General features: G+C 55.4%; 1 protein-coding gene and 1 long non-coding RNA gene across 3 annotated transcripts; one reads left to right on the top strand and one right to left on the bottom strand.

Annotated features, from left to right (window-relative positions):
• Window positions 1-911: 911 nt before the first annotated feature.
• LOC104857192 lies at window positions 912-4,149 on the bottom strand. 2 transcript variants are annotated; one of them, XR_004518068.1, is made up of 5 exons: window positions 4,056-4,149; window positions 3,868-3,962; window positions 2,220-2,333; window positions 1,563-1,731; window positions 912-1,056 (listed from the first exon to the last, which is right to left on the bottom strand). It is a non-coding gene; the product is annotated as an uncharacterized LOC104857192 (long non-coding RNA). The 2 variants fall into 2 exon arrangements; XR_778812.3 differs by having other exon boundaries at window positions 3,868-4,149.
• A 2,825-nt stretch (window positions 4,150-6,974) lies between these two features.
• Window positions 6,975-11,629, top strand: LOC104857269 (putative killer cell immunoglobulin-like receptor like protein KIR3DP1). The gene is given in 5 exon segments (XM_019206454.2): window positions 6,975-7,908; window positions 9,055-9,094; window positions 9,096-9,340; window positions 10,194-10,487; window positions 11,508-11,629. Coding segments are annotated over 5 exon segments (1,020 nt in total). The 5' UTR covers window positions 6,975-7,589.
• The last annotated feature ends 266 nt before the right edge of the window (window positions 11,630-11,895 follow it).

The raw sequence follows: 11,895 nt of genomic DNA, 5'->3' as shown, positions 1-11,895 counted from the left end.
CACACACGAGGCCTGGCCATCACAGTGTGGGAGTAAATCTGGTCTTTGCATACACAGGGAGGGGGCTCAGTGCGGATCATGGCCCCGACAGGGAGCTGAGAGCCCAGCGCCCCTCTGTACACACAGGGAGTGCAGCCTGCGACCCTCGCCTGTGGCCTGACCCCACCCAACCTGGCAGAGAGGAGGGAAGCCCTCTCCAGTGACCCTCTGATGCTCCCAGATTCCAGGGCCTCTCAGCTTTGGCCTCTGTGTCCTTCTCCATGTGAGCACCTTCATTTCTGTGCTGATTCCCATGACCCTGCTAATCTGGAAGCTTCACACGTAATCAGCAGACCGCTCTGAAGTGCTCAGAGCAGATAGGGACCTGGTCCGGGCACGTCTGTGGTCCCACACCGCGGACCGCGCATGTCCCAAACCCAGGGCTTCCCTGCCCTCAAACTGACCATGCTGAGCCGCCCCAGGTCCAGGCACCGCTGACCCCACAACCGCTCTAGGAGTGAGGTGTGGACGTCAGCTGCCGCTGAGGAAGCTGAGGGTCAGTGAGAGTTGCTAAGGTCCAGGAAGCACGGACAGGGAGTGGTGCTGACCAGCCAGGAAACAGAAGTCACCCAGCTCAGGAGAATACTGCCCCAGGGCTCTGAGAAAGTGAAGATGGCTCAGAACTTTGTTCACAGGAAGATGGGAATGGACTCAGTGACACGAAAAAGGAAGTACGTGAAAGGGACCGGTTAGCATAGGAAACCCCGTGGAGAGTGAGGAAATGAGTCATGTTTCCTGCCCTAAATCCACGCCTCTCCTCCGCGCTCATCCCAGGACACAGCTCTGGTGAGCGCGCAGTCAGGATCGGGGGCTCTGCTCTGCGTCACCTGCAACAGGAACCTGCGTCTTCCCGCAGCATCTCCAGGGCAGGAGACAGCAGCCATGGTGAGGACCACCGTGCTGGGCAGTGGACGGGCTGAGGAGACCGCGGGGAGACTCTGGAGGAACGTCCGGCCCTCAGTACCCTCACCGGAAGGGGCAGCTCAGGAAGGCCGTGGGTCCACTGGCTGTTGTGTCCTGGCCCCCAGGGAGATGAGGACAAAACAAGAAGACAGAGCAGGAGAAAAACTCATGATATTGCATGACTGGCACAGACCTGAGGGAACAAATCTGAATTACAGGAAAGGCAAGTCCCCTTAGGATGGGACTGCTAAAGGGACAGCTCCCAAAATGAACAAAATCCAGAGAACAAGGAGCCACACGCCGAGGGTCTACGTGACCTAGCAGGTGGAGCCGTCACAGTTATCGGCACAGCTGTGACCAGTGTGCCATGTGATCAGAGTGACCATGACCCCCAGCCACGGCAGGCGTGCGGGCTCCTTCCCTCCAGCTCAGGGGCTCAGCCCTGCTGGATAGAACAAGGCTGAAGGCAGACTGCCCAGCTCTGCCCCTTCCTGCCCGGGGACCTGGGACAGGCGATTTCCCTCTCTGAGCCTCAGTTTCCTGGTCTGTGACCTGCCTGGGTGGGTGACATCCGTGCTGCAGGACGGTGAGGGTTGGAGGTGACGAATACAAGGACCCACCTTGGACCTGGCGCACGAGGCGCTCAGTTCAGTGCGTTTTCCTCTCTGCAGGCCTCAGTCCCGTCCCAGGGTCAGAAAGGAGCCTGAAGCTTCTGATCTTGGTCCCCGGGGCCTTCCTCCTGCTGCTTGTGCTCCTCCTCCTCATCCTTTTTCTTCGACACCAGCATCGCTGCAAATGCAGGGGGGCGGGTGAGTGCGGAAAGGGCACCCTGGGTCTCAGGATTGATGGGACCCCTGTGCCTCAGAGGGGCTCAGGACCCCAGGCTGGGAAAGCAGCCCCCAGGGACGGAGAGCCTCGGATCCCCTCAGAGCCCAGCTCAGAGTCCAGGGCAGAGACCCCGTCCCCGTCTCCGTCCCCCCAGGGGCCTCAGGCGAGGTCTGAGCTTTGTGCCCCGGTCAGCACAGCAGGGCAGGGGGGCAGACTGGACCCCGACACTGGTCCTGGGGACATCGGCTCAGCTCCCTGGATCTGTGTCCCCAGTGGGGATGGGGCGGGGGCCTGTGGGGCTGAGAGGCCCTGGGGACTCTGGCCAGGAGGGGACCCCTTGTTCTGTGCCCACAGATGCTGCCGTGAAGGACTCACAGCCTGAGGATGGGGTGGAGCTGGATGCCCGGGTGAGGCCCTGTCCCCACCCAGGGCACAGGGACTTCTGTCACCTGCTTTAGTCCAAGGACACCGCTCTGTGCTCTGCCCTCAGCTCTCGGGGACCTCACAGCTGAGCCCTCCCTTCTGGAGCCTCAGGGCCCAGGCACCAACACCTAAGACCGGTGCTGAGGAGACAAAACAACGTCCTCTGCAGTGAGCCTGTGTCCCAGCAGCAAGTGCAGCCCACAGCAGGGGCGGGGGTGAGGAAGGGACCAGCAGGGACCGGACCAAGCCAGTGGGGCTCTACCAGCTCTGCTTCCAGGGCCCCGCTGCACGCAGAGTGGGCCACGGTGCAATAGAGAGCACACGTGGGCCCAACCTGGTGACTCCCTCTCGCCACACGCTCTTCAGCCATTGCTGCAGCTGAAAGTCTGACTGTGAACAGCACAGGGCTCTGGATCTGTCCTTGACAGAGATCAGTCAGCCGGTGTTCACTTCAGCACAGGAACCACATCCCACCAGGAGGGGGCGGCAAATCCTCCTTCCTGAGGCTGAAGGCTGGGCAAGGATGGGCTGGACTGGACCCTTAGGACCACTCTCTGAGGACTCAAATTGCCTCGGGTTTGTTTGCTTTGCTTTGCTTTGCTTTTGGTTTGGTTTGGTTTTTCTGGTTTTTTGAGAGGGCCTCACTGTGTAGCCCAGGCTGGCCTTGAACTCCCGGCAATCCTGCCTCAGCTTTCTAAGTGCTGGGATTACAGGCATGTGCTACCACACCTAGCACGTCTCAGATTTTAAAACAGAATATCCAGGACCTGTTCTCCGGTCGCCGGACCCAGGTACCTGTGAAATCAGTGGGACACAGAAATCGAGACACATGACCTTCTGGGGTGACAGATACAGGGATAGGTATTCTGGTCAGGGGTTGCTGGTCTGATAAACATTGCATTGTTCTCTTAAAAATGGATGGAGTGAACAACTTAGAGATGGCACTGCCAGTCGGGCGCTCTCTTTGGGTGGGTGCTGTTTCCAGACACAAGTGGACCTAGGCACAGAAGTACACGGTTGTCGCCAGTTTTAGTAGTTCTCCCTCCTAAACCCACGCTGTGACTCGCTCTCCCTGTAGCGGGATTAAGAGGTGGGTCCTCCCAGAAATGGTTCACTGTGGAACTCTGGCCCCAGATGAGATTAGTGCAGAGGGGGAAGAGGCGAGGGCTCCTCCTCCTCGCCCTGCCACCTTCGGCCACAGGAGCTGCCTTCTGCGTGCAGAGAGCATCGCCACGGCTTCCAGGCCAGCCCAAGCCACATCGCCACACCTTGTCCGAAGGCCACGGAGGAAGAGAGAGAGACGGGAATGCGCTCCGATCCTTGTGCCAAGAAACAAACTGCAGGGAAGGTGTAAGACCCAGAACTTGCATGCGTCTTCTTTTGCTAGTGGACTGGAATCCTGTTATTCTAGCAGTTATGTCATCAGTTGATGGGTAGTTTTAATGATTAAACTGTCACAGGCTCAATGCTAGAATTACTATCAAGGACGATAATTTGCATTTATACAGTCATAGACGTTAGGATCGCTGTAGACTAATAATGTCTATTTTGAACCGCGCTGGGAGTTCATGTGGAAGGCGAGGGGTGAAGGGGTGAGGGAGACACCGGCTCCACAGAGTCCACTTGGGACCAGCCAGAGAGGACAGGAGAAGTAGGACAGGAAGGAAATCGCACCTGGGCCTGGGAGACCAGAGCGGCCCCTGTGAGGAGTCCCGGTGGCCAGAGACGTCTGTGGGACACTGCGGGCTCCACACAAAGAACGGTTGGGTCTAAGATTTAAAAACAACAATATGCATCAAAAACTTCTAGTGCAACCACACACACACACACACACACACACACACACACACACACACACACACCCAATGTGACCGCTCTGCACAGCAAGGATCCGGTCTGAGGCTGCCTGTGACCAGCCATGGTAACTGCTGAGCAGAGATGGCCACCCTGGCTGCGGTCTGAACAACTTCCAGGAAGCCAGGCCGCCCCGCCACACACACAAGGCCCCTGCTCCTCTTCTCTTGTTGTGGTCGCCCTGCAAGCAGAGCTCCGGCCCCTCCTGACATCCTGTGCTCGCTGTGCTGCCAGGCTGCTGCCTCTGTGGACAGGAGGAGCCAAGGGATGTCACCCTTGGTCCTCAGCCTGCTGTGTCCCGGTGAGTCCTGCTGGGAGTCCGCGTGTGGGCACTGGGGTGGAGTGTGGGCTGGGGGCTGGCTCTGCCTGCAGCAGGGAGCCCTGTCTCCAGGGGTGGTGGGCTTTGGTGGCCTTCATGAGCAGGTCTGGCTGCAGAGGCTCACGGGCCACACAGGAAGGCAGGGGAGAGCAGGCGTCTCGAGGAGCTGCCTCACCCATCCTGGAACTTTCTCTGCAGGGTTCTTCTTGATGCAGAGGATCTGGGCACAAACGGGTGAGCCTGTTGCCAAAACAGAAGGGTGCACCTGTGAGGGGAGGGAGGGCAGGCTGCACAGGGCTTGGGCTGGAAACTGACTGGGAGAAGAGATGTGGGAGAATCACTTGTGGCTGGGACAGTCGGGCCCTGCAGACATGGCCCTAGTCTGTGCCCAGGGCCCTCCCAGCCACTCTGCCCAGGCTGAGCCTGAGCACCTGCAGGAGGCTGCAGCTCAGAGCTGCCGCCTGGGGAGATGGTGTCATCTGTGGAGGGAGAAGAGGCAGAGCTGGGCACAGCAGCCTCTGAGGACCAGATGGCAACTCAGCTCTGCAGCATTTCCGCCAGGTGGGACCCACAGAGTGCGGCCACTTTCGTCCTATCAGAGCGGTAGAGCACTGTACACCCAAACCCCAGGAATCCCAGAACATTCTCACACAGGCTCGGTTCTTTAATATTTTTCTCATGTCTGCTGATATCATTTCATTTGCCTGAAGATATCTGTTTTTCATTTTTCATTTGTTTGTTGACCCGTTGGATTTTTTAGGGACATGGTTTTTATTCTCCATGTACTTGTGAATTTTCCTAAGCAATTCTGTTATGGGTTTCAAGGTTTAGACCACTGTGGTCAGAAGATACTTTATGTGATTTTGGTTTATATGACTTTGCTGAGAAATGTTTTGTGGCCGAACATATGAACTCTCCTGCATAATGTTCATGAGCTTCTAGAAGAATATGAATTTTGCAGCAGCTGGATGAAATTTTCCATACGAGTCTGTTGGGTCCATTTAGTCTACAGGGTGGCTGAGGTTCTTTCCTCTGCTGCCAGAGGGGTGTTGAAGTTCCTAGTATCATTGGAGTGCAGTCCATCTCTTCATTCTGATCTCTTAATGTTGACTTTATATATCCAGGGACTTTGAAAATGGATGAGTCCATATTACAATCTGGTATTCCATTAGCTCAGTGGTTCCACCACCTGCTTCGCAAGCACAAGGTCCCGAGTTCAATCCCCAGTACCAAAAAGGAAAAAAGTGACAGCAAAACAATGTGATATTCTCTTGCTGGATGGACCCCTTTATCACCATATGGTGACTCCTTTAATTCTCTTTACCTCTGTTGACTTAAAGTCTCATTTGTCTCACAGACTCTCTCTGGTTTCCATCACATAGAATCTCTCTCTACCCTTTTACATTCAGTCTTTGTGCATTCTTGCAAGTGAGGCAAGGCTCTTGTAGGCAGCATATGGTTGGATCTTCCTTTGTATCCACTCTCACACTGATTGGAGAATGTAATCCTTTATGTTCAAAGTGATGATGGATGGATAAGGACTTACTACTACTTTTTTCCTAGCTATGCTGTAAGTTATTCATTCCTTCCACCGTCTGTCTTTGTGTTTAAATTATGGTCTCTAATAATATTTATTGACTGATTATTTGAGTTTGGTGTGTACTTATTGCTGGTTTCTGCTGTGTTATTACCCTGAAGATTTTTTTCAAAATCTTACACTATTACTACCTTATACTATCAATTAGTCTTACACTGTTATGAGTATGGCACTATTATTTTCTTAACTTAGACTGAAAACATTCTAAAATTAACTCAACTATGTGCCCCCACATATAGTTTTCCATGATTTTTACACTGCATATTTCTTAACAAGTTATTATAATTATCATTATTATTATTTGTTTTACCCTCGTGGAAGAGGCGTACATGATTTTCACACTGCCATTACATGATGAGTATATTCCATTTTGCCTTCATACTTATTTCTCCCGGTAAGTTTTCTACTTTCTCATGTTTTAATGTTACTCAATGATGTTTTTCCTTTGTATAGTGCATGTTAATGACACAGAATTGTAGTTTTCCTTTTTGCTGGTGTCTGCATGCATATAACATACTTTAATCACACACTGTCCACCTACTCCACTGATCCACTATCTCTTCCCTGAAAGCTTCCTTTCTACCTTCTTGTGAGTGCTTTTTAAAACATGTTTCTATATTCTTCAAACAAGATAAAACATATGCTGTTGGACTTCATGACTCTGGCTTAACTTGACAGGCTCCTGTTCCACCAGTTTACCTACAGTTCACATGATTTCATTCTTCTAAGGTTGAATATATTTTGTGAGATGCACTACATTTTCTTTATCCATCCAACTCCCCCTAGTTTTGATTTTCATTTCTATAATAGCTTAGATGTTGAGCATTTTTTCACTTCTTTTGAGAAGTGTCTACTGGATTCATTTGACATTTATTGACTGAGTTTTGTTGCTGTTGCTAAGGTTTTATTTTTACATTTTCTGGATATTAATCCTCTGTCCAAGAAGTAGCTGGCAGATATCTTCCCCCACTGTGTACGCTGTCTCTTCACTCTCTTCATTCCTTCCTTGGTTGTGCAGCACCTTTTTTATTTAATGAAATTACATTTATCAATTCTCACTATTATTTCTTGTGCCATCGGTGTTCTTTTCAGAGTCATTTCACCCCTTGCAAACAGAAACCACAGAACCAGGGCATCTCTGCACACGCAGCGCTGCACAGGCCTGCAGCAGGGCTCCTGACAGCAGAGACTCACTCCTCTTCTGCTCCCCATGGCATTGCTCCGTGCTGTGGGCCTGGAGCTCTCCGCTCACCCCTGAGGTTGGGATCCTCACAGCAGTGTGCACACTGTGCGTAGCTGGGTTTCTGGATGGGCAATGGTGAAGCCAGAGAACTCAGGCTCCTCCCTCTTGCACACATCGCTTCCCACAGGAGTCACCTCATTTGCACAGCTCTCACCTTCTGCTCTAAGCTGAGCTCTTTGGATAACTGACTCTGCAGGGCCAAATCTACAAAGAGTCCACCATTCAGCCTTGCTTATAATTCTCTGACAATGTGCTTTGTTGTAGGAAGACAGGCCATGTCTGTGTGGTAGGGGTCTCCATGAAGCCCCAGCCCCCCTGACAGGAAAAGGGGCCTCGGGACAGAAAGACCTGGGGAGACAGAGCATGGGGACGAGGGGACCCTCATGTTTCCCTCTCTAAGCCTGTGCCTCCTCTCCCTAGGAGGTCCTGACAAGCCCTCCCTGTCTGCCTGGCCAGGCCCCATCGTTCCTCAAGGAGAGCATGTGGTTCTCAAATGCAACTCTCCTCATGGGTTTGACACATTCAGGCTCTACAAGGAAAACGGGCCTCATGTCCCAGAGCTCTGGCACAGAATGTTCCAGAAGGACGTCCTCTTGGGCCCTGTGACGCCAGCACATGCAGGGGCCTACAGCTCTTCCTCTTCCCTTCATTCCCCTCACAGATTCTCACCACTCAGTGGCCCTCTGGTCCTGGTAATTACAGGTCAGAGAGCTGGTGTCCATAATGGCAGATCTTTGTCCCGTCTTCTTCTTCCCAGTGTCATTCGGGGCCGAGTAGAAGCAATGAGAACATCACGGGTGTTTAGGAAAAGAGGGTTCAGGACAGGGAACTGGGCTAGGCTGAGCACCTGCGCCACAGTGGTGTCCACACTCCACCGTGGGGCCTGTGTACGACTGTGTCGGGAGGAATCCAGGCGTTCCTGAGCTGCCCTCGAGGTGGGAGAATTCCCAGGTTGCCCAGGTGGGCTCCGTGTGACCACAGGGCCCAGGGAGAGAGGCTGAGGGAGGAGAGCGAGGGCCAGAGCAGTGGAGCCCGGGAGACCCAGCAGCCACTGCAGCTCTGAAGGTGGGGAGGGGCTGGGAGCCAAGGACCAGGAGCCTCTGGAGCTGGGAGAGGAGGGGAGTGGATTCTGCCCTGGAGCCAAGGCAAAGCAGAGGAGCGGACTCCTGAACTGGGCCAGTGCAGCCATTCCAAGCTCCTGAGTGCACAGCGGGCAGGGGGGCACCTCTGTGCTGTTTTAAGCAGCAACTTGCAGGCAGTTGGTTACAGCAGCGATCACAAACTCACACAGGGTCCCAGGACGAGGCCCAATTAGGAAGCTGACCATGAGACTCCGAGGTCAGGAAGGGCGGGATTCTGAAACCACCAGTGGGCTGTGAGTGCTGGAGCTCCTGGATCCAGCCTCAGGGCCACCCTGTGGAGGCTGGGACCACGGAGAAGGCACAGATGCACCAGGAGACCCCACCCAGTGCAGAATGGGTGACACAGAGGAGGACCATGTCACCTGCTTCACATCCTGTCAGGGTCCCACCTTGTCCACAAGAGCACGGCCCATGCAGCCAGCTGAGGATGGACCTGCAGCGCCTGTGACCCCAGGCACAAGAGGCAGATGCCCAGGACGACCCAGGGGGAGCGGAGTCTGGTTCTAGACACAGAGAAATGGAGAGAAGCACAGAGAGGGATGGAGGCGGATGCAGGCAGAGGGGACAAAGACACAGAGACACCGTGCAGATGCTGAGTGGAAGGAGAAAGAGAAACCTGGGGGAGGGGAAACCCTCACTCACTCCAGGGCCCAGGCAATGGGGCAAGGGGATCGGTGACCTCAATCCCCCATCTCTTCATTTCCAGGGGTCTACAGGAAACCCCTCCTCCTGGCCCAGCCAGGCCCCCGTGACCCTGCAGTGTGTCTCACACATCACGTTTGAGATGTTCATCCTGGTTCTGCACAGAGACGGGGGAGCCCAGGACCGTGTGCTCCTCACAGGGGAGCCTCAGGACGGGAGCTCCCAGGCCACCCTCCCCATGGGCCCTGTGACAGCCACCCATGCGGGGACCTACCGCTGCTATGGGTCTCGCAGCCACTCCCTGTATGAGTGCTCAGCCCCCAGTGACCCCCTGGACCTGGTGATCACAGGTGAGAGCGTCCCCACCTGGCTGCACCCTTTGGGGACACAGAGCAGATGGTGTAGGAGCGCAGCCCTAGGAAACATGAGGAAGATGTCAGACAGTGGGGTCCTTTTGGAGAGAGACAGATTTGGTGAGAGTTTTACCCATAGAGACTACAGTGCAGACACCAGTGCAGAGCACTGGTCACACATAAAGCACAGACACAGGGGCAGCAAGGCAGGTACAGACCGGGCCGGTCGTTGCACACTCAGATAAACACCTGCACAGAGGGTGTCCTTCCTCGAGATGCTGTCCAGAGCCCGGGACGGTGCAGAAGCCGGGCTTCCCTCCCATCCCACTGCCTTACCTGACTCCTCATGGGTCTGACCTGAATTCAGGGCCCAGCTCAGCTGTCACGGCGGAGCCCATGAAGGAAGCCTCATTCCATTCCTGCCTCACTGCGTTGGCACCCATGGGTGCTTTGCTCGGGTGACAGCTCTTCCTGCACGGGCCTGAGCTGGGATCCCCCAGACCATCACAGTCCCGGGTAAAGGAGAAGAACGAGATTCCTGGTGCTGTGCGCTCACCGAGTGCCCAAAGGGGTTTTCAGGCCCAGGTTGGACCTAACCTGCGATGTTACAGGAGAAGGAGCCCACGGAGAGCAGAGGTGGAAGTACACGCACACACACACACACACACACACACAAATAAAAAGAGCAGACCGAGTAAAATTAGAAAAGCAGACACCAAGAAAGAGAAGGGAAGAAAGAAAGGGAAACATCGCGGAGGCTAAGTCGTAGGAGAGGGAAAGAAAATCCTCAGGCCTGGGTGGAATTGCGGTGACAGACAGCAGCCTCCCGAAGCTGCCTCACTTTCCCCAGGGCTGCACGAGAAACCTGCCCTCTCCACCCAGCTGGACCTCGTGTGGCGGCCAGGCGAGAACGTGACCTTGTCCTGCAACTCCCAGCGCCCCTTTGCCGTGTACCACCTGACCCTGGAGGGGCAGCCCCAGGGGCACTGGCTCACTGCTGCTCAGAGCCACCAGGGCACTTTCCAGGCGGACTTCCCGCTGGGTCCTGGGGCCCACGGAGCCACCTACCGGTGCTATGGCGCTTTCCGCGGCTCCCGCTATGAGTGGTCAGCCCCGAGTGACCCTGTCCACCTCTCAGCCACAGGTGAGGAGGACTCACGTCTGTCCCACCTCCCGGGGCCTAACTCCATCCTACAGCTGTGTCTGCCTGCGGAGCGCCCTGCTCAGGATGGAGAGACCGGAGCACAGAGAAGCAGAGAGGGAGAGAGGCTGGGTGTGCAGAAGCTGCCCTGGGAAAGGCAGGCGGGACGCCAGCAGCACCGCCTCTTGTCCTCCTGGAGGCCCACGCGGGGCACCCCAGGCGCAGGCGGGTGGGGGAAGGGGTCAGGAGAGCCTCGAGCAGGGAGGACCGGTGGGAGAGCTGAGGCTGCAGCAGCCCTCACCAGCGCCTCCCTGCACCTGCTCTCCCCAGCACAGACAGCCCACTCCCAGCTCTGCTGTGTCTCTTCACACCCTGCAGTCTCCTCCCTGAAGACTGGGAGGGACTCCAGGAACTCCCCAGGCTCAGTTTAGCCTACAAAGCCAGTGTTGGTCCAGGACCAACCTCAAAGGAGTCCTCATTACGAGGTTGATGGGAAAATGCAGGGTCTCAATTGTGAAAGCTCCCTCCAGTAAGACGCATTTCCATGAACCTCCCCCAGACTCTCTCTTAGCTCCAGTCACACTCTTCCCCTCGTCCTCAGCACTTCCTGCAGCAGCTCTGCAGTCCTCTTTCCTGAGGGTCATTAGGGGTGCTGCCCTGGCTGCCTGGACGTCTCCAGTGGATTCAAAACGTTTACTTTTCATGGTCATTTTGACGCTGAGGAAGCGCCAGAAGTCACCCGGGTGCAGATGCAGTGAATATGGGGGACAAGGACACTGCAATGTTTTAGGAGCCGCCTTTCTGTCAGAGGGCACTGGGCAGCAGCGTTCACCTTTTTGATCTCCTCTCCAAGTGAAGACAGGAGAGAGGACCTCCAGAACTGCTTCAGAGGGTGCTGAGAACGATGCCACAGTGTGCTTCAAGCAAGGGGAGGATTCCGAGGGGGATTATGGCAACACGTGCATGACTGTAGTAATTTTTAATTGAAACATTCACTGTATGTCCCCACCTCATCTCATACAGGATGGAACCAGGCAGCCTCAGTCCCAGCCCTCTCCTTCCTTTGCAGGAAGCTCTTCAGGCAGCAACGGGTCACCCGCAGAGCCTGGCCCAGGCACTGGGGTCACCCGCAGAGCCTGGCCTAGGCACTGGTGAGCGAAGGCTCCCCTTCCCTCCTCCTGGGCACCTGGGGACCTGGAAGCCTCCCCCTTCCTCCCTCTCCATCCCAGCTCTGCAGAGCAGGAGGGGTGGGCTCTGGGGCTCCTGGGTCTGAATCTCTGCAGTGAGCCCCTCTCCAAGGGACACCGGCCTCCCTGGACTCCGGAGCTGAAGCCTCAGGGTCAGCAGCAGGGCTGTGTCCTCTGCAGACACCAGGGACCCCCCCCTTCCCTCCTTCCCTAACCTCCAGGCT

This window comes from Fukomys damarensis, unplaced genomic scaffold, assembly GCF_012274545.1.
Source record: "Fukomys damarensis isolate Sample0158 unplaced genomic scaffold, DMR_v1.0_HiC HiC_scaffold_19, whole genome shotgun sequence".
NCBI classification, from domain to species: Eukaryota; Metazoa; Chordata; class Mammalia; order Rodentia; family Bathyergidae; genus Fukomys; species Fukomys damarensis.
The sequence above is the reverse complement of the archived record's forward strand: the minus strand, read 5'-3'. Positions and strand labels throughout refer to the sequence as shown.